The following is a 26,611-nucleotide window of genomic DNA, read 5'->3' on the forward strand; positions in this document are numbered from 1 at the left end:
TTACCCTGGATATAGATGGTTTTTCCCCACCTCAATCATGGATTTCTGGCTAATGATCAGCTTGTCTTTAGCCGGCGAGTGCTCAAGGTAGACACCAAATCTGCTGCCACTGGTTTGCTGTGATTGTTTGAGCTGCTTTTGTTTTTCCTTTCTGGCTGACAGTGCACTGTTGCTATTTTAAATTGCCACGACAATGTCTGTATTTAGAGATGCTTGTTGGGAGCATGTTTGACTGAAATCCCATTGGAATTTACGGGGCAGGCATTGTCAAAGTAGAGAGACATAAATCTAATGGGTTTTAACATTTGGTTATTTGTGAGATTTGGGTATCAAGCAGCAAAGTCCTATAAATGTTGATATGAACAGCGTTGGTATTGTAAAATAAAACGCATTCAAACTAGAGTAATCTAAATCCTTGAACTCTAAATGTGACATTGTAATTAGGAAAAATTCGGTGGGAGACTTGACATAATTGGTTGCAGTGTTCAGCATTTGCAATTGGGTGTTATAAAAAATGATGCAAGTGATTTAGGAGCCCAGATCTTGGTGAAAGGCCATGGGACTTGTGCTGCTAAGTCACTTAAGGACTTCTGAAAAATCCCATACTTGTCCCTGATTTGAGGGTGGACCACATATTAAACACAGCCCTCTGACTGCCTCGGTGGTGACTCTCCCAGATGTCGCTTAAAGATTTACGAGGCGGCCTTTCCATGAGGCTTTCCCATTGTGCAGCCGCATGGATGGGCCGGGCCACGGCCCCGGGGCTGGGCTGTGGTGGCTGGTGGGGGGCAGGGAGCTGATACCCAGCCTGGAGCCCCACAGGATGCTCCCCTTGGGAATGGCACCCACCAAACCCGCACAGGCACAGGGACACAGCGCCTTCTCTGCACTCAGAATCCGCAGGGTGTGAGCGGCTCAGGATGTTCACCCGTGACCTTGGCTGCATGTAAAGGATGAGATTAATCACACTTTTTCTGTGTGATTTTCTGGCATGGTGCACTGAGCTATGGCAGTGTGTGCATGCTCCCTTGCCAGCATGTTGTGGGCCTGGGGTGCTCTGGGTGCTGTTGGGTTGGTAGATTCCATGCAGACAGTCACTGGGTAAGGGCTTAAGGAGATTAAATCTCATTGGAAGGCATTGAGCACAATCCTGGCTGAGGAATCAGACCCAAATGGCATAAATTGGCCATGAGCTCACTTTCAGCTTTCCCAGCTGGAAGCTGCAGTTAAACTCCTCTGGGACAGCAGAGGCCAGGGTGCTGGTGGCCCAGGGATGCAGTGCATGTGTCATGGACACCCTGAGACCACCCCTTCCAACACTGCTTCGTCTCACCATGTCTGTGTGAACTTCTTCCAGGGTGATCAAGGTCGAGATGGAGCCATGGGCCCCCCTGGTCCGCCAGGACCCCCAGGTGCCCGAGGGCCTCCTGGTGACACAGGAAAGGATGGCCCAAGAGGACCTCCAGGCTCCCCTGTAAGGACGGGAGATGCGCAGCGAGCACATATCAGGCAGTTCCCACCCTGCGAGGGACAGGAGGGCGAAGGGTGTCCCCTTCCCCAGTGCTGCCACCACAACCACTGAGTCCCCAGCCTGAGCCACAGCTGGGCTCCAAAGGCTGCTCCTAGAGCAAAGCCTTGGGGTATGGGGCAAGGGAGCAGGAGGGGACCTTCCATCTCAAGTTTTGGAGCAAAGAGCTGGACCTGGGGTGTGTATTTGCAGGTGCTGGTTGTACCTCACAGAGCCAGGAGATCTCCCAGTCTGTACTCTTTGGATGACCTGTTGCAAATCTGAAGACCACTGGCAATTTATTTAATAAAAAAATAGGCTAAAGCATAATGCAGTGAAACTTTCTAATTATTGCTGAGTATTTTGGAGAATGAGAGGTAATAGTTTCAATGTTGGTCATTTTATTTTTTGCAGGGTTTCAAAGGCGAGCCGGGAGAGGATGGAGTCATGGTCAGTATTGCCCAGAAGTGTCTGTGTGTGTGCCCCTCACCCTCACTGTACATCACCCTTCAGCTCACTGCAGCAAGTGGGTTTGTGTTGTAGCTTATGGAGGACAAAAAACCCCACATGAAATTATGGGTACTCTAAAATGGATGTTCGTCCAGGGCTACCTGGGAGAAAAGAGGCCGGTTTTTGTGTCCCCTTGGCTCTTCTGGAGGGATGTGGTGCTCCTGTATCCTGACTTCTGTCCCTCTGAAGCCACATGGCATTGTAACCAATTTGCTAAGGTCCGAGTTGGATAAAAAGGTGCTTATTATACATAAAATACATGAGCCATAAAAGGCTGTTATTTACTGGAGCACAGAGAACAAATGCAGCTGTATTTGTAAGGGAAGATGAGAACTTGACATCTGTGTCATTTCTTTTTCTTGGAATTAAAATACTCTTAGAAATGCTTTAATCCTGTTACACTCAGTTGTCAAACAAGTAAACCAATCACTCTTGTATTCAACAGGGTGCCAGAGGACCTCCAGGACCAAAGGTGGGTAATAATCTGTCTAATTTTAACATGAATTCTTGAAATAATGCTGCATAAGAGGAGTAGGGATGAAAATAAGCATTTTATAGAGGACTTCAACTCATCTGTATATACCAGATATAAAATTTCAAGGCATTGACTGGGGGTGTAAAAGCCTAAATATGTCTCTTCCTCAATATCACATCCACTGCCCGTGCTCAAACCTGGAAATGGGGGTGGAGGTAGCTGCAGGGGGCTGGAATCTGCTGTGCTGTGGGAATGTGCTTTCTTGCATTTCAGGGGGAAAAATATGATCATCACAAGCCAAGTATTTTAATTTTTAAATTAATTTTAAAATCAATTTTACAATTAATTTTGACTATCCACATAATTGGCTTTATTTTCTGTTATGTCCCTAAATTTATTCCTCTTCTGTTGACATTGCTGTTGAAGGGTGAGCCTGGTGTCCAAGGGAAAAAGGTAAATGGTGACTTTTTTTTATTTTTTTTTCTTTTTAATTATTATTTTTAATGGTTTTTGCTTTGCTTTGCTCTGTGCTTGGCTAGGACAACCATTGCCAGAGACTGGTGTAGAAGCTGTGGTCGTGGCTGTCCACGGCAACCCTTCCCTTGTGTTCCCTCGGTTTCATGTCCATGTGGTCCTGGAGCTGGGCATGGCTGTGCCTGCAGCCTGGCTTTCATTTCCACGAGCCAGCCAGAAGCTGCAGCCACATCTGCCCAATAGACAAAGAATAAAACAGCAAATGCCAAGCAAAGCAGTAGGTCCTGAGCCTTTTTCTCCAGTAATTCAATGAACCAAGATGTGCCTGGAGGATGTTCTCCGACCAGGGGCCCTGGGATGGCCATCACCATGCAGCACTGCAGCCCCGTGGGAAAAGTCCCCTTGAAGGCCAGGAATGCTGCTGGGTGTGGCATTGCAGACTGCGAGAGATTCACATGTCCAAGCTCCCCATGTTTTCTCCCGGTGGTGCCATTGAGAAGTGGATAAATCACTGCCATAAACCACTGACAGGGCCCAGCCTTTCCCTCTTACTGATTTGCCCCAAACCAGGTTTGGCCATGGGTGTTTTTCAGGCCAGAATTTGGCTTAAAAATTTTATAACTGGCTGGTAAAACTGACCTCTTCAGCACCCATTAAGTGGTTTTACTCCAGGAGAACAACAAAGCACAAGCAAAACCAGAAAACCTCTCCTGGCAGAGGGTGTTGGTGACTTGTGATGAAGTCCATGAGGATGGGTGGCAGCTTACAGGAGGCCTTTGGGACCCAAAAGGCCGAAAGGAATTTAATATTTCTGTTGAAAGTAGGACAAGACCTTTGCCAGGGCCTGATGTAACCAAATTCTGGAAGATGCCCATCCACCCTCGCAGGAGCAGGAGAGGCAGAGGCAGGGATGGGTGGGAGCAGGGGGCTACACTGGAACCTGTTGGGCTCCTTGCTGCAGCTCTCCCCTGGTCTTCTGCAAACCTGAGTGGGTTTCAGGTCTGTGCAACACTCAGTGAGGTGAAATGATGTGTTGGAACCTGATAAGTGTGTACAAGCTCTGTGTATTTCACTTTTTATATTTCATTTCATCAGGGTGATGATGGGATCCCTGGGGAACCAGGACTTGTGGGCCCTAAGGTACGTTCCACTCCGTGTCCATCTATTGCATGTGTTGAGCAGCATCTTTTGCTGCCTGGTTTTTGGCTCCATATCACAGTCAGGGCAGGTTGAGAAACATTTCTCCTCTGATGAGGAAAAAGATCAACAAACTGTGAGGGTGGTGAGGCACAGGTTGCCCAGAGAAGCTGTGGCTGTCCCATCCCTGGAAGTGTCCAATGCCAGGTTGGATGGGGTTTGGAGCAACCTGATCCAGTGGAAGTTGTTCCTGCCCATGGCAGGGAGTTGGTACTGGATGATCTTCAAGACCCCTTCCAACACAAAACACTGTGATTTTATGATTCTATGTTGTGGTTTTAGGGCCAGTTTCATGGCTGAACACACCACCCATAGCCAAGCTGCTGAATCTGAAAGCTTCATTTTTATCTCAAAAACTCCCCGTTTGCACCTTGGCAAGGTGATGTGTTTTACAGCTAAAAGCAGAGCTTTGCTCCTTTGTGTATGTAAAATGAAGATAAATCAAGAAAATGATAACTTGAAGAAATCTGTTCTCCATCCTCCCTGTATATCATTTGTCTAAATGGCTTTGTTTTCAGGGAGAAAAAGGAAGCGTGGGTCCCAAGGGAGAGAATGGCACAGATGGCTTCCCAGGACTAAAGGTAAAGAAAAGCTGGATCTCTGGGCACAGCACTGCTGAGGCAGAGGCTTCTAGCTGAGTGTTTTGGGCCTTTGCCTTCTAAAAGGCTCATAAAGTGCCAAAACTGACACAAAATGAGGGATATTAAGAGTATTTTACCTTTTCCTGGTGATTTGATGAAAGCTGGCTTCAAGCAGAGATCAGTATAAGAGTTTGTAAGTCATCTACTTGCACATTTTCCATTGAATTGCCTTTTTCCTCAGAAAAGGTAGAACTCTGATCACATTTTGATCCCATGTTTTTGATGGTTGTGGCATTGCTTCAGAGCCCCAAGCACCTGAGAGCTGTCCTGTCCTCCTGACCTCCAAAACTGCTGAGAGATGCAATTAACCTGGGTTTGTTAAGTGGTGGCGAGGGGACCCGGACACCCTCAACTGCTTTATATTTAATAGGATCTGGATGCACTAATATTTTCTATATCAAAGAGCTGTGTTCCCTTATTGGGCAAGAAAATGTGTGTAAGGAATAAAATGGGTTCTGGTGAACCTTAGTAATTTTTTTCTAGAACCAGAGTAGCAGTGCTGGTTGAATTTAGGGTTTTTTTCTATACGTCTTTACCATTTTTTACTTTTTGGAGCACTTTAATTTGGTCAGCAAGGGGAATAACATGGGTATGACAAGTGGGACATCTTTTGAATCCTGAACCGAATTTCAGGTCATTGCTGTAAGAGTACTATGACTTTTTAAACCTTGCCAACTTTCCAAAAAAAAAAAAAAAAAAAAAAAAATTATGAAAAGGAGGGGAGGGGGGAATATAAAAAAGAGGAAGAATGAAAGGATCAACTTGGCACAGAACTTTTCCTTGAACTCACCCTTGAAATTGGTTTAAGCATCTCAGCTGAAGCTTTCCACATGCAAAACTCAGCCTAAAGCAAAGGGAGCCATGTGGAACCAGCACAAGGAGCTGGAGCTCAGCCCTGAGCTGGCCACTCTGCTCCCCCTGCAATGAGACCTTCTCTTACTTCTCTTGTTGTTATACCAACATTGTTTTTTGCAAAACATATTTGCTCTCAGGTCAAATCTATTTTCTGCAAGGAGAAGCAGTCCCTTGTTGGTGTCATACTGTTTCTTAATGTAAAGCATATCTTTATGGGTGGGTACAGTATTTTTAGAATAAATATTTTATATTTTCCTTGGTCTCTTTGAAAAAAAATGTGATTTTTGATTTTCAGGGTGAACCTGGTGAGAAGGGAGGAATTGGCTCCATTGGACCCCGGGTATGGATGTTCATGATTTCAGTTTGCAGTTCTGTATTTGTCTCAACCATAGCTGTTCCCCACCACCTCTTGCTCCTTAGTATGTGAATGAATAGCTTCAGGACCAGTTCAGTGTGAGAAAATAGAGATGGTACATATTTAAACAAATGATTGCACAGGTACTGAATGCTGACATGGGAAATCAGTCAAGTCCAATTTTCTTATCCACATGACCATCCTATGACCCTCTTTTTTTTCAAGAGGGAAGCTGGGAATAGGGGTAATCAAGTGAGGATTTTTATGCACTTCTCCATTTCACAAATTGATGGCCTTTTGAGGTTTGACAGTTCCAGCTGTCAGACTAAGGACTGGTTAAACCCAGGGTGTTTGTAAGGTGATAACCCCCAAACGCTGCGTGTCAGGTCTTTGCTTTCATACCAGCCTCCTTTCAGTGCTGTAACATTAAATAGGATTCATCCCTGGCTGCAGGGTCCCCCCGGGCTGAAAGGGGAACAAGGAGACACCGTCGTGATCGACTACGACGGCCGAATCCTGGACGCACTCAAGGTAAGCCCTGCACCAAGGCTGAGTCCTGCAGTTCATGGGAAAGGACTGAAACCTGCCAAGCTCTGCCACAGTGACATTGTGACATGTCCATCCTTGTCCTCTGTCTCAGGCTCCTGAGATTTCTGTTTTGGCACAGAGGTGGTTTGGAGGGAGAAAGAGCTGATTGCATCTGGGGGCTGAGGATATTTAGGGTGTAGCAGCAAAGACAGTGTTGGAACTTGAGGCTGTGAGCTCAGGCTCATGGGATCCAGCTGTGGGATGTGAGTTAACATTCTGCAGGTAAAAGCAACCTGATACACCTGTGACATGAACACCTGATGCAAAGGGTGTGAGCAGCCACATTACAGCTTAAATGCTGCCAGCAGCAGGGTGTGATTCCCGTGGTATGGTGTGGAGCTGTTCTTGTCACTGCACATCCTCTGCAAGCAGCAGTCGGGATGTGGAATGGCACCCAAGCCTTAACATGCCCAACTGAACAGTGCCCTGACCTTATCATTAGGATGAAATAAGCTGAATAGAATAAATACTTAATTACAGACATATTTGAGAACCATCCTAATTGTTTTATAACAGGCTGCAGGGATACACAAAGTGCTGGTAATTTCCGTTTGCCAGATGTCCGCGTTGCACGCAGCTTTCAGAGTAGAGTTTGTGGAGTGCAGTGGTTGGAGAGGCTCCATCAAACATCTGGAGGCTTCATCTGCTGGACCCAGACCCTGTCCGATGTTCTGCATGCAGAGACTGCTGAGGGGCACCTCACTGAACCTCACTAACTTTGCTGTTTTCCTGCTTATTTACTGTTTGCAGTGTTTGTGCACTGACCTGTCTCGTGGGCAAGGCTCTGGAAAGGCTTCCAGTGTGACTAAATGTAACAGCATTTGGGTGTGTAGCCATGGAGAAAGGTGCTTGAGGATATGATACTGGTTTGGTTTTCATCTGATTTTCATCAAATTTTGCTGCTTGAAATAATTTGCAAGTTGGAAAATATTTGTTCATCTCAAGGTGGTTTGTGGTCTTTGCATCCAGCAGTGCCCAGGAAAAATTACTTAAGTGTGCAAGGTTTTCCTGTTGTTAGTGCTCACACAACCTCCTTTGTTTCCCCTCTTTAGTTGCACCTCCCTGGCTGGCTGACACTGCTTTCAGCAGGATGCTGCTTCCCAGGCTGGTTGGTTGGAGTGGGCAGGATGAAAAAAGAGACCACCAGATCTGGGGTCACACCTCCAGCTAAAGGCATTTTGCCTCTTAATCCATGTCTTTGCAGCTGTACACCTGACCCGCTGCCATTGTGTTCTGTTCTGCATGAACAACCCCGTGGCAGAGGGACCTTGGGTCACTCTGTGTCAGTTGAGCTCATCTCAGTGTTTGAATTCATCTCCACTGAACTCACCCAAGTGTCTCTTGCAGATTCTGACTGGGAGCTGCTCCCAGCTCATCCCCACAGCACGAGGACAGCGTGCCATGTTCATGCAAGTCATGATCAAGCCTGTTTTGTTTACTGTGTTTCAGGGTCCACCAGGTCCCCAAGGGCCACCAGGCCCCCAAGGTGCTCCAGGTCCCAAGGTGAGTCTGATCTCTGCCAAGCAACACAGTCATTAGTAGCTCTCCATGAAGAGTCTCCCAATCCAAAATAAGGCAGTTGAAGTGGCCTGCAGAGGAGTTTGAGGCTATGTGTGTGATATTTTGCCCTTTCTCTGGCTGAAAAAAAGGTGTCTTTCACACAAAAGCCAAAATGTTGTTGACCTGTCTCTGGCCTTCAGCCTCTTCCAGAGGATGCTGTCCCAGAAACGAATCCAGTCCCAGTCCCGCACCTGACAGACAAAATCCCAGCCCCTCTGAGACTGCCTCATTGTCTGTGGCAGGAGGCAGAAGTGGGAGAAGCAGTCATGAGAGGGGCTGTGCTGAGCCCCATGGCTGTGCTGAGCCACCCTCATTCCCACCCTCCCTGTGTGCTGCTTACTGCTCCAGCACCATATCCCAGGACCTGCTGTCCTCCTGCTTCACAAGCAATAGTCTGTAACCTGCAGCCAGCTGTAGTTTCTTAAAAAGAAGAATGTAATTTGCAGAAAAGTAGCTCTTGAAAGAATGGGATGGGGCAGGATTTCAGTGCATTTTGAGGTCTCTCTGTCAATATTCAGATCAGCTGGTGATGCTAGTGTGTCACTGACACCTCCTTGGTCCTGAGCCTGGCAGAGGAAACCCATAACCACAACAATTGTGTGTGAATAACCCATTTTCTTGCAAAATGCTCTCCCGAAATGAGTTCTTAATTTAATTTACCATGGGCTCCTCTTTCTTCGTGTCCCTTCAGGGAGAGCTGGGCTTGCCAGGTCCACCTGGAATGGATGGTGAAAAGGTGAGCGGGGCACGGCTGGATTAAGCGAGACCTTGCCAGGAGCCAAATGAAAAGGAAGCTTCCTGTGTGTCTGTGAAAAGCAAATCCAGGCTGCCAGAAGCGAGCTCTGCTGTGTAGTGTCAGCTGTGTCTTTCTGAATTGATGGCCCTTTGCCTGCAGCCCCTGCTCTGCTCTGGGCGTGCCAATGCTGCTTGTGGCTGCGTCTGCCAAGATAAAGGGGCTCCTTTTACAAGCAGTTCATCAGACGCTGTCTCAAATTTTTTTTGTCAACCTTCCCAACCCCAAATGGCTGCAATCCCTCCTGCAGCCCAGCCAAATTCTGCTGCACCCTCAAAATTGGCATCTGTGAGGTTGAACGTTAAAACATGTTCTGGTGAGCTCACGCTGCGATGCAGAGGGAAGCGGCAGAAAGGCAGAAGTGGCTGTTGTGGGGGGTTATTTTCCGAGTTTTCTCCTAAACATGTTGTTTTCTCTCAACTTCCAGGGTCCCAAAGGAGCAAAGGGTGACCAGGGCAGCGCAGGGATCATGGGGCAGAAAGGAGAGACAGGAGAAATGGGCTCAGCAGGTCCCCCGGTACGTCCCTTTGTCTGTCCCTGTCCCTCTGCTCTTGGTTCTTTAATGCACTGATTTCTGCAAATGCTCAGAATGGGGCTGGGTTGGCTGATTTAAGCAATGACCTCTCCACACCACCTTACTGTGGAGCTGGTGGAGGTGGGAGCTTTGAATTTCCATTTCTAATCAGCTTATTCAGAATGTATCAAGGAGGAGAAAATATTTCTTCAAAGTCCCCTGGAGATGACGATGAGCTTTGCTTGAGCCAAGGCTGGTGTTCAGAGGGAGACAAACCTATTTTTCTCTCATTTTTGCTTTCCTGGAAGACGCAGCACATCAGTGTTACACTTTTATCTTTCAGGGAGCAGAAGGGCCAAAAGGAGACAAAGGAGAAAAAGGAGACACCGGGTCACCGTGTCTGCAGAATAATCATGTAAGATCTTGGCAACATAAAGTCTCTTTCATGACACAGGATCAGGCAAAGTTGGGGGTGCAGGATGGACCCACCAGTCCCATATCCATCAGCAAAACCCAACTGTTTTCTACAAGAACTTTCGGAAGTGTCTAAATGGGGTTTATTCATTAGGGAAGAGCAGCTTGCACACTTGGCACTACAAAGTTACTTTAGATTTTGTATTGGTGGTTGAGATATTGGATGCTGATGTTATAATTAATTGGGCATTAAATCACGATTCTGGGCTTTGTGAGGTTTCCTCTCCTGAACCATCTTCTCTCTTGCCCAGCCCTGTTAATGTGCTGTTTAATTCCCTTCTGCAGATCATACCTGAGCCTGGACCCCCTGGCTTACCTGGCCCTATGGTAGGACTCTGGAAGTGATTCCTGAAGATTTGTTATTGTATGTGATTAGATAAGGACAAAGGTGGTTTGTTCTGTTTAATCATTGAGGGCTGTTTCGAATCTGGGAAAAACATCAGGGAAGTGCTACAGTCTGACCTGGCTTTGGAGAAATGAGAGCACCTGATTTAGGAGAGTACATCAGAGTTCGTGGCTCATTTTGCAAAAAACCAAGTTGTTCCTTGGGATGGAGAAAAGATAAAATCTTGTGGAATGGGAAAATCTGTTCCCAACCATGACAGTGTCTTTATTCCCCTAAATTCACCCAAGTCATTAAGTTTTCTGCCATCAGCTGCACTGGAAGAGGGTGCAGGTGGTGATGAACACACAGAGCACTTTTGATGGAGATATTGAAGGGGTTTGGTGCCCACAATGCTCCAAAAGAAGTTGTCAAGGACATTGGGAAGGCTGGGATACCTCTGTGGGGTCCAAGGTTCACCTTGAGAGACCATGCTTCAAAAGCAGGTGGCATTTCAGGTGGCATTCACAGCCTGGGAGGTATCCCAGCCCTGCCCAGGTGTGGAGGGCTCTGGTGGCATAATGCCACCCCCCAGAGCTTCCTGTCACTTCTTCAGCAAAGCTTTTGGGGGCTCTCACTCCAAAGCTTGTGTTGTCCTGTTACACAGAGTGCTCCTTTTCAGTTCCCCTGCCCCTTGATTTGACATTGGAGAACAAAATAAATTGCTACCTGTTTTGAAAAGAAATACTTGACCATTGTCAGCCTGTAATTTGAGCAAGAAATGGTTTTGGGAAGGAAAGTTTAGGGTATGTTTTTAAATTCTGGGTTTTTTCAAATGCACCACTGTCTTTCCCACAGGGTCCTCCAGGAATCCAGGGGCCTAAAGTAAGTCAATAAATGAAATGTCACCCAGTTTCCCAGCTGCCAGTGCATTATTTACAGGCCCACAAAGGCCTGTCAGCTCTGGAGACTGAGTGTTTTGTCACTGTTGTCACAACACATCCCTTGGTTACAATGTTCAGCAGTTGGCATTTTGGAAAACAAGCCATTTTTCCTTCCAAACTTTTATAATCCAAACCCCTCCTCCAGCACAGAGTCCTGAGGGCTGGCAAGAGTCAGGGTTTCCAAACCAAAAGGCTTAAAGCCTGTATTTTCAGCTATTTTCTTATATGATGTGGTCAAGAGCAAAACATCAACAGCAGTGTGGGTGTAAGCACCCCAGAAAAGGGGTAGGAGGTGGTGGGTGCGTGGGGTGGCTGCCCTGGGCAGAGCTGCCAGGTATCCTTGGCTGATCCATTTCATTTCTGCAGGGTTTGGATGGTGCAAAGGGAGAAAAAGGTGACAGTGGTGAGAAGGGGGACCACGGTGACACTGGACCTGCTGTGAGTTGTCTTCCCAAATCTCAGTTCTGGCTGTTGACAGAAACCTGTCTCAGGGGAAACAATCCCAATGCCTTGTTTCTTTTTAATTTAAGGGTCTCCCAGGTGTTCCCGGGCTCATTGGTTTACCTGGTACCAAAGGAGAGAAGGTAATCACAGGTGTGGGAGAGGAGCAGGGACATTGGGGTGTAATCCTAAAACAGGGGCTGTAAAATCCTGCTGTGGGGAGTCCAGCCAGAACTGCAGAGCTGGACCAGCACTATCCTGGTGGGTTGCAAAGGAGCAGCCTCCAACCCCAGGGGCTCCTGGATGAGCCCATGCTCTCACTACCATGTTAAACCAACTGGATCAAAGTTTGTCTGTGACACCAAACTCAACACAGCCCATCGTAATTTTTGTTTTTACATCTGCAGGGAAAGCCAGGGGAGCCAGGATTGGATGTGAGTATGGAAACCATTAATTACTCATGTAGAAACACAAATAACACACACGTAACTTGAGATTGTTTGGAAAATATGTAGCTAACACTGTATAGACTGCTCCCCCTTAAACACAATGCCCATGGAATGATGGCTGTAGGAAAGGGCTGAATTCAGGCCAGTTGCTGGGCTCCTTCCACTGCACAGCAGAACTGCTCACCTAAAGGTGCTGCCAGGGCTTGGTTCCCTTTCCAACTGAGAATATTTGTATTGATTCAGTGAAATGAAAATTTCTAATAGCTGTAATGTTACTGGGGTGTGGTGAAGCACTCCAGTTTTCCCAAGAAACTGCTGACATACCAAGTCAACAGGAAGAAAATGTTGTTCTTCACCATGGCAGGATGGGCTGATGGCTGGAGTTGGCTCCTGTTGAACTGAGATGTCTGGACATTCACACACTAAACTTACAAAACTTTTTTTTTTTTTTTTTCATTTTTCCCACCTAAAAATTGTGGAGACAGGGTTTCCCAGGCCTCAGAGGAGAGAAAGGAGAGAGAAGTGAAAGAGGCGAGAAGGTAAGTGGGTTATGGCTGTATTGATGCTTGTGGGGCAGGACAGGCTGCTCTTTTTGGCAGGCAGTGCTGCTTGCCCTGGGGGCCAGTGGTGAAAGGCCGCCTGTGAAGCCCAAGGACTCGCACATTCCCAGTGTAGGGCAGGACAGGCAGTTAATTCCTACGCACTTGGAAAGGTTTTGGCAAGCCTGCTCCCACCCCAGCACAACCGTTGTGGGGAAATGGAGCAACCTGACAGCTCCAGGTTGCAAAGAATCACTGGTCTTGGTTTACAGACCTTGGAAATGGATCCAAGTCAAAGGCTTTGTTACAGGGACCCTTAAACAAAGGGATACCCAGCAGGAGCCAGGAGCCCAGCTGAGCACAGGGCAGCAGCTGAAAGCTGCCGTTCCCACTTGCTGTCAGATACTAACCTGGGTTCCAGCAGAAACTAGTCATTTAGTCGATCTGTTATAAAATTATCTATTACAATACTTCCACCCAGCTTTAACCAAAGATTTTCACAGTGATTTCACTACTCAGCTGAGGTCACACTAGTGCAAGTGTCCCTACTCTGGGGGAGGACTGGGACTCTGCAAGTGCTGTGAGACACGAAGCAAAGGTGTTTCTTTCCCTTGCTCCTGATATCTTCCTGTTGTGCTGACAGGGTGAACGAGGAGTACCGGGGAGAAAAGGGGCCAAAGGACAGAAGGGGGAACCCGGCCCTCCCGGACTGGATCAGCCTTGTCCCGTGGTACGTCTTCCGTTTCACTCATCCTAAGCACGGCTTGCCGAGGCTGAAAAGGAGCCACAGCTTTGCAGCCAGGGAAAAGGAGGGAGGATTTGGGAGTTCTCTCTTTTGCAGTAAATCAGAGCAGATGGTTATTGTTTTCTCACTTTTCATACTGGTTTATCTGCACTGCTGGAAGTTCACTGCTCCCTATAAGGGCTCCTCACTGGCCAGATGGGAGCAAGCCACAGCAGTAAAAATAAAGGATCTTTGTGTAAAGACCTTCTTATTGTAGTCAGGAACAATGGACCTCAGTAGAGCTCTTCAGGAGATAGAGCAAAGCTGCTGGCCTGGCTTCTGAGTGTGTTTGAAATCAGGGAGTAGCTGGGTGCAATGGATGGGAGGCAATTTGAAAAGAAGGGCAGCTACGTCCCTTCATCCCTGCAAACCAAGCAAGGGATAAGCCTGGGGAAGCATGTTGGAGTTGATGGCATTACAGTTCTGCCAAAGATAAGTGATGGATGAGCTGGAGATCCCCAGGCTCCCAAGAAGTGCCTCTGGGAGAAGAGACCTCCCCTGGTTTCTCTGCCGGTGGCTCAGAGTTGTCCCTTCCCAGACACACCCCCGGCCACCGCCGTGCAGGGTGTACCCCCATGGGCTTTCCAGGAAACCTCCTGGGTGTTTGAGCCTGGGGAAGCAGGATCTCCCAAGTCCACTTCCAGAGCCTCTCACTCATTAGATACAGCCCAGGCAAAAAAAAAAAAAAATCTAGAGTGGCTTATAAGAAGTTGTTTGACCTGGTAAAATTTACCTCCTTTTCACTATTGTTTTTCATATAATGACTAAAACTAGAGAGATCCTTTCCCTGCACTGCTTTTAAGCTGCAGGATGAGAAGTAGCAAATACTGAATTGAAACTACTTAAATGTAGCTGTTTAGAACTTAGTTCAGAGGCACCTAATTAAGAGTGCCAGCTGCTTGCTCCAGGACAATTCAAAACCCATTTCTTCTCTGAGCATGTGACTTTTCCTCACTCTCTGAGCACAGCTATGGCAGCCAAGGCTGTTGTGTAGCTCCACTACACCAGCAATAAGCTCCTTTAGTCAATATGCTTTATTTTGCCTGAAGATTGAATGTAAACTACAATTAATTTTTTCCTCTCATGACATGTTAGGTGATTTACCCTTTATCTCTTTCACTGTGCTTTTACAAATGTGAATCTCTGGTTTGTGTACAGAAGATCTTTCCCAGATGACAGACTCTGCACGTCTTGTGAATTCCCTACCATAAAACCACTCTGCTGACTTGCTGTGTCATCAGAAATGGAGCTGTGAAGCTCTAGACCCATCCTCCTCCTCCTCCTCTGCTGAAACATGGGTGTCTGTCTGTATAACTCCTGTGTCCTTTATCATTCTCAACAAGCAGTCATTTTTCCCAACAGGGAGATCATAGCATTGCAGGCAGCAAAAGGGATCCAGGTTTGCCAGGCCTGGATGGGGTGAGCCTGCCCTGCCCTTTGGTACAGTATCTGCTCTGTCTTTCTTGCATGGCTTGTGTGTGTTCCTGCTGTGGCCAAGCTCTGTCCCAAGGAGCAAAGCCCTCCAGGGAGAAGAAGGACACAAGGCAGCAGAGCTGGAATGAGATGTTTCACTCTGGCATTTGGGGAAGGTTGCCAATGTGTTGTGCCTTCTTCTTCCCAGTTAAAATGACTTCAGATAAGGAGTGTAAATCATGGGAGAACATGCAGGGGATGCCAGTCCCTTTATGGGAACAGATGCTCAAAATCAGTTATGGATTCTCTCAGTACCTACAGCCCAGTTTGGTTCCCCTTGTGCCTGTGCTGCTGCAGCCCTTTGAGTCCCATTCCCAGCTGGGATTTGAAAAGCTTTCCTCTAATGAACAGCTAGGCTAGTCCTGCAGAGCAGGGCCACTGGCACTCTGGGCATCAGAAGGGTTTTGCTGTGTCAGCACAGAGCTCTGCCCAGAGCTCAGGCTGGGTCCAGTGGTTATGCAGGAAGGTTTGTGCTCTGCTCCCCAGAAGGGCTCGGCATGGCTAGCTGAGAGAGGTCATTGTTTTATTTTCATTTTTCTAACCATAGAAAATGCTGCGTATTAGATGATTTGCAGTTGTCCTCAGAGAAACAAAAGGGCAGTAAGCTGCTTCTCTTTCAAAAAGTTAAATTACTTTCAGATGTGTCCAAGGAACCAATTCCTAACAGCAGGCCTGCTCTAGCTCTTCATATTTACTCCCCAGATTTGTTCTATTTCCCAAGCATCTCCCATCTTAACTATACAGAAAACACAGGACCCATCTCTGTTGAAGGCATTGGAAACTGCCGTAGGGGATTTTTCCAATTAACTACAACATGACCAGTTAGTAAAGCACTGGTGGATTTTCCTGGTTAGTTGCAGGTTGGTTGGAGTGTTGACTTTGTTCTGCAGTCCAGGGTGCAGTGGAGGCTTGCTGGGCTTTCAATCCAGGAGCATCAGCACGAGCCTCACACACAGCCATGAAGAGTCATTTTGGAGTCACTCAAGTGAAACATGGTAGAAAGGTGTGGAGTTTTACTATGGCCAAAATAAGTATTCTGAGTGCACAAGGAGAAAAAGCCCAGGGCAGAAATCAACCCCCTGACCATCAGTGTTAGAGTGCACTTTAACAGCAGGTCAGGATGTTTTCGGTCAAACAACCACTCTGCACCTTGTACCCTGTACCCATCACCCCCAGAAAACTCTGGCAAATGTACAAGTTTTACCTTTTTTTTTTTTTAATAGTTACAGACCAAAATATTGACTGTGTCTGCAGAAAAAAAAAAAAGTGTGTTTTCTAACTAAGGTTACAGGAAAGCATGACTTCTTACACTGTGAGTAGCTGGAGAGGGTTACCTTACTTCACTGCATCTGTTTTATTGGGCATGGGCTATTTTACATATAAAATCAATACAGAATACAAAAAATGTGATGACTAACATTTACAGTAAAAAATGTAAAATTGCGTTTTGACCTGTATTTGCACTAGCAGTTCTCTCTGCTGCATACACATCTTCCCACCCCTAGCGAGTCTGGAGGTGGCTCTGAGGGAAGGGTCAGTGCTTGTGTGCTCTCTGTGGCTCTACATGCAGAAATTCATGTAATCGGAGATCCAAGAGCTTTAAAAAATCCAGCATCAGGAAAGGCAGCTGAAGTCAGCTATTTCTTCTAAAGTGTCTTGAGAGAGCTGGTCATACATAGCTCGTTCCTCTTCTAATGGGATCCTTCCTTTCCAGTGTTCTCCTGGTCAGTGAGAGCTCTTCTGGCTTTCTGATTTTTGTATGTTTCTTGTATCTCCAGCGGAACAAGACAAATATTTTCACTCCCTTTGCATAGTCCACAACTCATCCTATTCTCAGTTCAGCAACTCAAGATTTCTTAAAGAAACTAAGTACTGCAGGATCAAATTTAACACAATTAGGATACCATCTAGGAAAAAAACACCTACATCACCTCCCCTGAACAGAAAAGCACATTTTAACAAAAAATACATTCCCACATCATGCTTTCCATATATATGTCTGATGGCAAAAACCACTACCTTATAAAGCAGATTATGAAGTTAACGAACTGTGATTTCAAATCTTTGTATGTATATATGTTTTCTTTGTTTAAAGGAAAAAAGTGGAGATTTCTGATTTTTTTTTTTAACCCTGAGGTGTATTCAATTTTGTGTTGTGTGTTACACATGGATTATGTTGCCTGCATATTCATTTTTGTGCATATACAGTAAATGGGTTTTGCATGGTAATTAACAATGCTGCTAAACCTTTCATTGTTGTGACGAGCGAGCTTCAGGTTTTTGGGTCTGACATTTAAGTCCCTGTCAGGAAAACTGAATCTGTAAATTCAATTTTGCAGGGACCAGACGGACTGCCAGTAGCAGGATGTTGGCATAAGGTACTGTAATGTTAATAAATGTATATCCTTGAACAGGTCCTGAGTAATTTTGCTCCCTGCATGGTGATTGTTTGCACTGCTGCACCTGCTTGAAGCACCAGGTCACAGGCCTGGCAGACAGGACATTATGCCTTTGGAGAGCAGGATTCCAGCAGCTTCAGGTCTTGTTCCCCCCAACTCTAGACTGCTGCTGGGAACACCAAAAACTTGCTAAGCATGAAAAGTCATTGTTAACACTGTCAGTAGAATGCCTTTTCATAGGCTTGCTTGGGCTTTTATTATGGCCAAGGAAGCTTAGGAACCTCCCGAGGAAAGGCTGCGCCACATGCTCATGTGACTTACTCAACCCATACCCTCCAGCTGAGAAGGTAGCAGTGGGCTGTCTCATTGTTGCAGAGTTCCAAACATTTCTTTTCTAGCAAAGACTCTTCTGCCATTGTAATCATAACTCACAGCCACTGCACTGCTTCAGTGCTCGAATCAGCACCCTGGGTGCAGGTGGTCAGGTAATTTGTAGCATCTCATGCACCCAGAGCAGCCAGGGGTTGGAAGAGCTACTGGCAGCCTGGGAGAATGAGGAGATGTGCCCTCCTGTAGTAAGATGAGGATTTGATCCAGGTTTGTAGGACAATGCTCATTCTCCAACAAGAGTATGACACTGAAGCTGAGTGGAATTACTAACCCAGCTGTAAACATGTGGTATGTGGATACAGTTGGAGTTAACAGCATGTCACTAACTGGTTACAAACCCTCAGTTAGAATGTGAGCACACCCTTAGTATATCAAAGGTTTTAATTCTGAGTAATTTGTTAGGATGTACCATTAATATTAAAAGAAACCTGAGTGCCAATCCTTCTAGTATTAACAATAAGGTTAGTACGTGTAATGAATGGAGCATTTTTCTGATTAAAATGTTTGTGTGTTCTTTTTCAGTGATCTCTAAGCATGAAGCACAATATGTAAATAATGTGATATATTTTGATCTTTTTGATTTTTGTATAAAAAAAGAAAAAAAAAACTTTTGACAGTAATATATTGACCTTTTTTTATACTGGATTCTGACATTTATGGACTTGGAAAATAATGTAAAGTTCCCAAACCCATAAAATGTGCATGGTAACACAACAGGATTTGATAAAGGTGCCGATGACAGTAGCTGGGGATGAACAGTGTTCACTGCTCATGCTGCAGTGTGAACTAACAGTACTGAGCCAGCCTCGTGTGCCTTATTGCATGAAGGAGGGCAAAATCCCTGTCCTAATTTGGCTCTCAACTCCATATTTGCATTGCACATGCACATTAAAAGGGTGAAAAAACCTGGCTGAAAACAAAGAAAAGAAGGATGCAGCCCTAAAAAATGAAAGAAGCTACTGTCTACTGTCTGGTCAAACAGGAGAAGGATTTGCAACCTGCAGAGGAAACAAAGCCAAGCTCCATCCATTGCTATCTGCTGTGGGCGTGATGGAAACAGCAACTCTGGGGCTAGACAGAACAACCTTGACTGCCTGTGGTTATTTCTTCTACAATCAACAGAAACTTTTATCCTCAAGAGGAAGCACCTCTGGGTCCTGTTCTGGGGTCTGTGCCTGAAGATGTGCAATCACTTTGTTACTGTGGGACATAAATTCCCCAGGAAGCCTCTGCTACAGAATTTCAAAACAGAAAAACCAGGCAATACTTTCAGTGCAGGGAGTTGCAGGACAGGGAAGGCTCTGCTTAAGTCCCTTCTTAAACAACACAGCACACAATGTTGCTCTTGGAGTTCCCAGAAATTGGGAGTTTGGAGTATTTAATTGTCTTGGTTTATGGGGTTCATTTGCTTTTTATTTCTTCTTGGTTTATATAGTTTTAACTGTAAACTAACTCTGCACTCTCCTCTTGTTGTCTTATTTCTCTTCACCTTTTCAGTCTCTTTTGTTAAATTATCTCAGGCATATCCCATGCAGAGCAGGGTAATGAATAAAATCAGTATTATTTTGATATCTGCATATGCCACTGTGGGATCAACTAAAAATTGCAAACTATTCCACAGTTCACATTTTTTAAGATGTTGAAAAAATAGCAATTGTGCAGCAGAGAGCCATAAAAGATATTTCAGACGAAGAAGATGGCTTACAGCTGAGTCTGTTCAGCTTACAATGAAGATCAAGAGGCAACCAGATTCCTTTACAGGGAGGAGGTACTTTGTATTAACAAGTTTTTAAACTGAACAGAGAAAGATATGCAAATATTCACCCCACGGGTAGAAGCTGAAGCCACACAAACTCAAAAAAGTAAGCTGTGGATTTTTATTGGTAAAACTGGTTAGTCCTAAGCAGACCAGTGATATAATTGCCATCACCTTAATGCCTTTTTGATTTAACAGATCATGTCTGGAGGAAATACTTAGCTCAATACAATTTGCTGGGTTCTGTGTAGGAGTCTTAGGTGAAATTAAGAGCCTGACCATAATATCAAACATGGTATTATGGCTCTTTCTGGCCTTGATCTTAGAAAATACAGAAGGGAGGCATTTTTGGTGCACTGAGTAGATCCAAAACCTCTGTTAAGATTCTTGTTTCATTGCCACTCTTACTGCAGCTACTGCCAGAGAGGGCTTGAGAGAGGGACGTGACCATCCAGGTGCAACCTGCCCTGTACAAGATGACCTAGTGCTGAAAGTCTTGCTCAGATATTCTGAAGAACAGTTGGAATGTGCTTTGTGCTCCACACAGGTAGGGTGATGTCTGGTGTCTTGAGTTCTCATCTCTGACCAGGCTCTGGGTGTCCTTGAGCTTATCCCCAGAGTCAGGGGAGCCTGTGCTCTGCACTGGTCAATGCTGAAATGACCACCAAGCTCGGGAGAGGTGACACAGCTTATGGCTGTAGGCAGTGAATTTTTTACCTGTTGGCTGCTTAGGGGCTACACCTACACATCACTGGCTTTGTGGCTGTACTTGGCATCTCTACCAGTTACTCACTGTTTCCTTGGTCACCATATAGATTAAATCCATGTAAATTCAGATCAACTAACAAATCAAGAAACAACAATTATGTAACTCAAAACAGCAATGAAAATGCATTTTATTTACTTCCATTTCATGTTCTCAGCTATCAGTTTTGGTGTAGGGGTTTTTAAAGGCATAAGGAGCAGCTAACAAGCTTCCACTGGCCTTTAGTGCTTTTGAAAAACCCCTTTAATATCCCAAATTAAAGCTAAAAAATTTTCTGTGAAAGTTTGAAGGCAAATCTCTCATTGATGTCACCAGGAAGATCTGTAATTGTTCCCTTAATGTACAGTTGTTCTTCCCATCTCCCCCAGTCATCTCCAAACTAAAAGCAGTTCACTATTCCAAACCACACTGTGGGCTTCTACACTCAAATTCCTGCACATGTCGTGTTCATGGAACTTCTTTCAGTATCAATGAGAGTTCAGTCCCCAGAATGACTGCAGAAAGCACAAGAATCTGGAAGTGTCCACAAACAATCTACAATGCAGATAGAAAAGTCTTGTTTTACATACGCTGGCAAAAACTAAACAGCTTTCTATCTAGCTCCTACTTGAAGAAGTTTGGTATCACTGAAGCTACAAGACAAGCTAACCTCCAAAGCTTATGAAATTATATTAAAATTTATATTTTCTCTGAGGAAATACCCCGAAGTCCTATTATCTTCAGGTAAACAAGTCAGTATTCCGTCTTCAACTTGTGGAATATCCAGTGCTTGTAGGCATCAACTGTGACCACTGCCAGGCCTGCAAAACATTGATACAGAATACCAGAATAGTGCTTTACCCTCTCACCCCTCTGCAAGGCCGCCGTCCCCCTCCCAGCACAGAGGCTCTGCTGCCACAGCACCCAAGACATTTGTTAGTAATGGAGGAAGGCTGGAATTACCACCCTAGCACAGGAGTGCAGCTGTATCCACCCCCATCAGTGCTACAACAGCTCAGCTACCAAACCTGTTTGTGATCCTCTTTGGAAATTCCTAGGCAAAGGTCCTTGGCTGGTTCTGCATGTACAAAGATCACCTATGCACCTGCAGCCAGTCAGGAATATTCAGGACATTGGACTCACTGCTCATGTGCAGTGGCTTCTCTGAACTTCCTGCTGCTGCCACTCCCATCAGGAATGCTGGCAGGTAGGGATCCTGCTGCATACTGTTGCCACTTTGGCTATGAGGAACTAACCAGTAGGTCTCCAAGGCTTGTGGGTGGTACATCTACTCTACCAACCTCTCGTCATCAAAGGAGCAGAGACCTATGGAGAGCAGAGCTCCCGGGAGCAGAGCAGGGAATGGATCCCGCAGCAGGGCTGTAACTGGCACCTGAAGTTCTTCCTGGTCCTCAGCTGAGATTGGTGCATTTGGCCTTTATATTCTGAACAGTGTACCTGGTTCCCTGCCCATGGCACAGAGTTGGACCTAGACAATCTTTAAAGACCATTCCAAGCCCAGCCATTCTGCGACTATCAATCGTATTATTCATGATTGACTTTATCAGAGAAACTGTTGGGTTTTGTACTGATTACACAGAGTCTAAGAGGAAATCTGTTTAGACTTCCATGTGCCTTACATGCAAACATATTTAGAAGAGTAGTTGTTAAATACAGAGCAGTTATGATCTTACTGCAGTGAGTTAAAAAGATGTGCTTTGCTCTGCAAATTCATGCCAGATCAGTTGATTATCTTCTCCTTCCATATGAAAATGTTCATCTGGGTCTTTCTGAATACTTTGACTTTGCAAATAGCTCACAAAGACAAATTTTACTTTTAGGTAGTACTGGCAGTCCTGCTCAAAACTCAGTCACGATCTCAGGCTTTCACAAAGCTTAGGGTTTTTTCACCCAGGAAACTTCTCTTTTGTTTTCCCCTCTGGTTTGAAAGAATCTGAGACTGCTTTACAGCAATTCCAAAATGCAGCTGTATGTTACCACTGTATGTCACCACTGTATGTCAGCAGCAATGAAGATGATTGACAGGGACACTGCTAATACTTATGAAATGTGGGTCAGTCTGGGACTGAGGCACTGTTTTTTCTTGATCACTAGAATATTTGGTGTATCTTAATGGATTCATCAATAGACATTCTGGGTAACACATTGAAGTTAGTGATACTGGGGGAACCTGAAACTCAGACAAATGTATTTTTGTTTTTTAGTTGACAAAACAAAATTCCTGCCTCTAATTTAACTGCCTGTGAAAGCCTGGTGGTTTCCATGAGGTTAAGCTAACCATGTCTGCTGCTGCCCAGGAGCAGAGGACACACAGCTTTAAGGCTTGTTCCATTTAAAACTGTAGCTAATGACCATCTTTCCAATCACTACCAACATTCTCTGTCTAACACACTGTAGCCCAATCAGTTTTGGAAGCAAAGCTTCCAAACTGAATCGTAAGGGCACAAGAACTCACTTGAGACCCCTAAAAGGTTTTTCAGCCACAAAGCTCTGCAGGCAGGGCTGCCGTGCCATGAGACAAAGCAAGTGCATTCTGTGACTGAGGCTGGAGCTGCTACTGGCTGTGGTTGTGTCAGTGCTGGTGCTCCAGGAGTGGTGATGCTGCACCCAACTGTGAGTATGGACAGCACTCCCTAAAGCTCCTGGGGAGGATGGATTTAGGGAAGAAGGTAAAAAGACCCCATGTGTGTAACTCCACAGTGCTGGCAGCTTAAGAGGAACCTTGCCAGAGCATGAACCCGATGATTTGGCCTGTTCTGATGGGGACAAATGAGGTTAATTAAGAGTTTTGCAGCTCCATCATGCCTTGGCCAGTGAGCTCAGGAATATTTCTGTGGATTATGAAACAGGTGCAGAGAAATCCTGATCTGACCCAAAACTGAAACAGTTTCCAAGTGTCAGCTCATCAATATTTTAGTTTAAAAAAATCATTATCAGGATATTGCCACATGCTTTGTTTTATTCCCACGGGGAGTCATCTCTCCTCTATGCACTGCTTCTGACAACTCCTGTATATATAATGGTGATGAATTTATTTCTGTATGGATTTCTCTCCTGTGTATTTAAAAATAAGAATGTTTCTTTTAATGATAAGCAACTTTCTGATGTGTTTTCTTTCTAGGAAACTAATAGATAAAATATTTAGATGAGCTTTTGTCTTCTGTAATTTCATAGATTCAGCATTTGAAATCCTCAAGCAAACCAGCAGAACACATGGGAGGTTTCAGCAGTTTAAGACATCCAATGCAATGATGCAAAGTAATCCATGGAAAATGACACCTGTGGTTTTAAGATTGTTATAGTATCCACTACCCAGGGTAAAGTTTTATACATAGGGTTTTGCACTCAGCCAAATATAGCAGGCTCTTGGGCAAGAATGCAAGAACTCACACGTTGTAATGCACAATTGATTAAAATAAGTTAAAAAAATTAGTTAAACAATTAAGATGGCAAAAAGTTTCCAGCTTTATCATAATGGTAAATAACTCCTCTGGCCTGTCAATGTAATATGTGCATTACAAAGGTGTTCCCTGGTCAGTGAATGCTGGTTCAATGCTGCCCTCTAGAGGAGACTTTTTTTTAAATAGAAGCAATTTTTATGCAAATTTTATGCTGTGACAGTATCCCTAATTTACAGCAGACATGACTTTTGTGTAACTCTATGATTTGAACAGATATTTGTAAAACCAGGAGTGCATGGATAGAAACTTCTCTTTTTTTTTTCCAACTCTGGTATTTCTTTCTTGGGAAATACCATTGTATTCTCAAGTTTTTTTCGGTCCCACTGTTGCCCAGATAATTTACACTGCTACACAACTAAAATCTACCTATAGTAGGCTTCCTGACACATTTCTATTTTTTAAATTTTAAGCATGGAAGCTCTGAATTATTTTCTTTGTATGCAACAGATTTATCTTTAAGATATGCAAAATATTAATAATAACAAATGATAAAAATATAAAAACTTAAATGTCCCCAAACCACTCATCCTGGACAAATAGTTGCAGGTATGTGGCTGAATTCAGATCAGTGAGTTTGGATCCAATGTGCTGTAACATAGGAAGGAGTGTCCTCAGCAATGTCCAGGGGTAGAAAGAACCTCAGTATTGCTTTGTTTAGTTCAAACTTCCTGGTTTTTACCTGTTCAGGACAGGCTGACATGCTGTGCAGCACAGCTAGCCTTGCAGGGGGTTTAACCAGAAGACTTTCAAATGAGAAATGAAACATATGGATAATTTCAAGAGGCCTGTGACACTAGCTTGCCAAGACAATCACTGTGGCACACACTGAACCTGGCAACTTCACAGGACAGCGTATATTATGTAAGCGTATTTCTTGACTCTTTTGCAATAGTGTTTTAATTTTTTTTTAACAAAAAGGAGGGGGCAGAGAGAAACGTCTGGTCACTCTAGTGAGTCCAGTCTCACTGTCATTTACTGGAATCACCTGCCTTTTAACTGTGTCCCTGGCACTGCACTGGACCTGGCCATAATTAGTTCAGCTCGAAGTACTCCACAGCTCCACTTGGGAGAATCTATTGCAGACTGAAGCAAACCAGTGAGTAAAAAATCCATTTCCTAAACTTTATTTTCCCTGGTGATCATTTATATTTCTAAGCTAAAAATTACTTTTAGTATTTTCACACCCCCAGGTGAATTACTGCAACTTTGCCCTGTGCTTGCGTCCCATTAGATGGCACAATACAAGGGATGTGTGACTGTTGTGTAACCTGCAGCTAAAGTAAGTGCTGAAAATCTGTCACTTAGAAATGAATGGAGGAAGGACTTAATAGATGTTATTATTGTATACTATTGTAGAGAGCCTGGGGGAAACCACAGGAAGGCTGGGAAACGCAAGTTTTCCATGCGTAAGAAGTTGAATTATTGACAAGAGAGTGGAGTAAGAAATACATTAATAACATTTGTGGTTTTCCTATGTCTTAGAACAAACAATTCCTGTTTTGTTAAGTTCTGGTAGAAGTTGCCTTAAGTGTGGTTTCATGGAACAGTCAGCTCACTTCTGTGTCAGCTCACTTGTGTGGTCCCTTATATAACATAGGTATTAATGAACAGAAACTTAAAATGGACGTGATCCCAAGTATCTGTAAATGACACCGATACCATCTGCTGCTTTTTATTATACTGTTAAACACTGAATTGAAAAGTTCATTTTACATGAATTTATTAAGTGTAGGTGAGTGCTTATCAGACTTGCATTTCTGCAATTACATAAAAAAATTAGGATCTGGTTTTGCAAAGCAAAAGCACCCATGATATCCACTGAATTTGTGAATTTAGCAGGAAAGGTCATTAAGTTGCCATCAGTGCAAATGAGAGCTGGAGCCTGTTGTGTTTGCTGGTTTGTTTCATAGAATGCAGTTTAAGAAACAATTTCGTAACAGCTTTTTGTGTTTCAATTTGGGTTTCTCAAAAAATAATCAAAAATACGGAATATGAAGAATGTTCAGCACAAATATCACAGTCAAAACTGAAAGCCCCCCTGCTTTGTTGCATTACATGACTTTGGACATAGAAATGTTACAAAACTGGTGCATATATTAGCATTTGAGAAAACTGTACCTGCTAGTATTTCAAATCTGACAATCTTACTTATTTGTATACAGTTTATAAAAATACATGCAACATGTGCCTTATCTGTCCATATTTGTTTTGAAATTATACTGATAGAGCTTAATCCTCTACCACGTTATGCAAGTGTCCCTTATTTATGTGAGCGGTTGCATCACTCCAGGGAGGCTGTTCAAAGGAGAAAGGGCTGTTTGTGTGTTTGCAGTTTGCCAAAAATGAGTTTTGAATGTATTTACATGGTATTTTATACAAAGCTGGCTAAATTTCTGTAAAATGTGTCACCTTTGAAAAGAAAGATAGATATTGAAATTACAGAAAATGTGCTTCACATTTCTATTTGCAAACTTTTTGTGATTTTTGATCATGTATGTGCCAGGAAAAGTATTCTATTTACTCTTCTCTGGGGAACAATTACTTTAAAAATGAAGGCATTAATAACAGTATTTCTTATTCATTGTTTTAACATGTTAAAATGGTATTAATTAGTACTGCATCATGTATTTTTAGTTTAAAGCTGTAACGGACAATATTGAGACCTAAAAAAATATGGTTTTCTTTCGCTTTTTTTAATAAAAGCAAAGACTAGATTTTAAAAAATGGTCTCTCTGTACAGATTACTTATACAATTGTGTGAATATGTATAATGAACTCTGCATTTGTAACCAAGAGCAAACTTTCTAAATTGTAAATGTTCAGGTTGTTATTATAAATAGCTAGTAAATATCTTAACCAGACAAGAGTTCAAATAAAGATTAACAGCCATTATTAACTTTTTCTCCACTGTCTTTTGTTACTTAAAACCTGACCTTTATGAAAC

At 44.2% G+C, this 26,611-nt stretch overlaps 3 protein-coding genes across 6 annotated transcripts in view; 2 read left to right on the forward strand and 1 right to left on the reverse strand.

Moving 5' to 3' along the window:
* COL23A1 (collagen type XXIII alpha 1 chain) lies at positions 1-26,563 on the forward strand. 3 transcript variants are annotated; one of them, XM_039559525.1, is made up of 21 exons: positions 1-87; positions 1,358-1,474; positions 1,922-1,957; positions 2,463-2,489; positions 2,919-2,945; positions 4,062-4,106; positions 4,682-4,744; positions 5,955-5,999; positions 6,468-6,545; positions 8,052-8,105; positions 8,854-8,898; positions 9,383-9,472; positions 9,813-9,884; positions 10,229-10,270; positions 11,124-11,150; positions 11,576-11,647; positions 11,740-11,793; positions 12,058-12,084; positions 12,585-12,638; positions 13,282-13,368; positions 17,235-26,563. In XM_039559525.1, exons 1-21 carry the CDS (start codon positions 16-18, stop codon positions 17,280-17,282), a joined length of 1,182 nt encoding a protein of 393 aa, XP_039415459.1. In that variant the 5' UTR covers positions 1-15; the 3' UTR covers positions 17,283-26,563. The 3 variants fall into 3 exon arrangements, with proteins under 3 accessions (XP_039415459.1, XP_039415458.1, XP_039415457.1); XM_039559524.1 differs by lacking the exon at positions 1-87 and having other exon boundaries at positions 1,250-1,474; positions 17,235-17,273; positions 18,207-26,563; XM_039559523.1 differs by lacking the exon at positions 1-87 and having other exon boundaries at positions 1,253-1,474.
* HNRNPAB (heterogeneous nuclear ribonucleoprotein A/B) overlaps positions 16,213-26,611 on the reverse strand; it is a 29,003-nt gene continuing 18,604 nt past the window's right edge. The window contains exon 9 of one of the 2 annotated variants that reach the window (XM_039559526.1): positions 16,213-21,006. The gene's annotated coding sequence lies outside the window, so the exon portion shown is untranslated. The remainder of the gene's footprint in view (positions 21,007-26,611) is intronic. The other variant, XM_039559528.1, reaches the window with a different exon arrangement.
* Positions 24,860-26,611, forward strand: part of LOC104689598 (5-phosphohydroxy-L-lysine phospho-lyase) — an 11,223-nt gene continuing 9,471 nt past the window's right edge. Inside the window, exon 1 of the mRNA XM_019286031.3 lies at positions 24,860-24,946. The gene's annotated coding sequence lies outside the window, so the exon portion shown is untranslated. The remainder of the gene's footprint in view (positions 24,947-26,611) is intronic.

This window comes from Corvus cornix, chromosome 13 (genome assembly GCF_000738735.6).
Source record: "Corvus cornix cornix isolate S_Up_H32 chromosome 13, ASM73873v5, whole genome shotgun sequence".
Taxonomy (NCBI): Eukaryota; Metazoa; Chordata; class Aves; order Passeriformes; family Corvidae; genus Corvus; species Corvus cornix.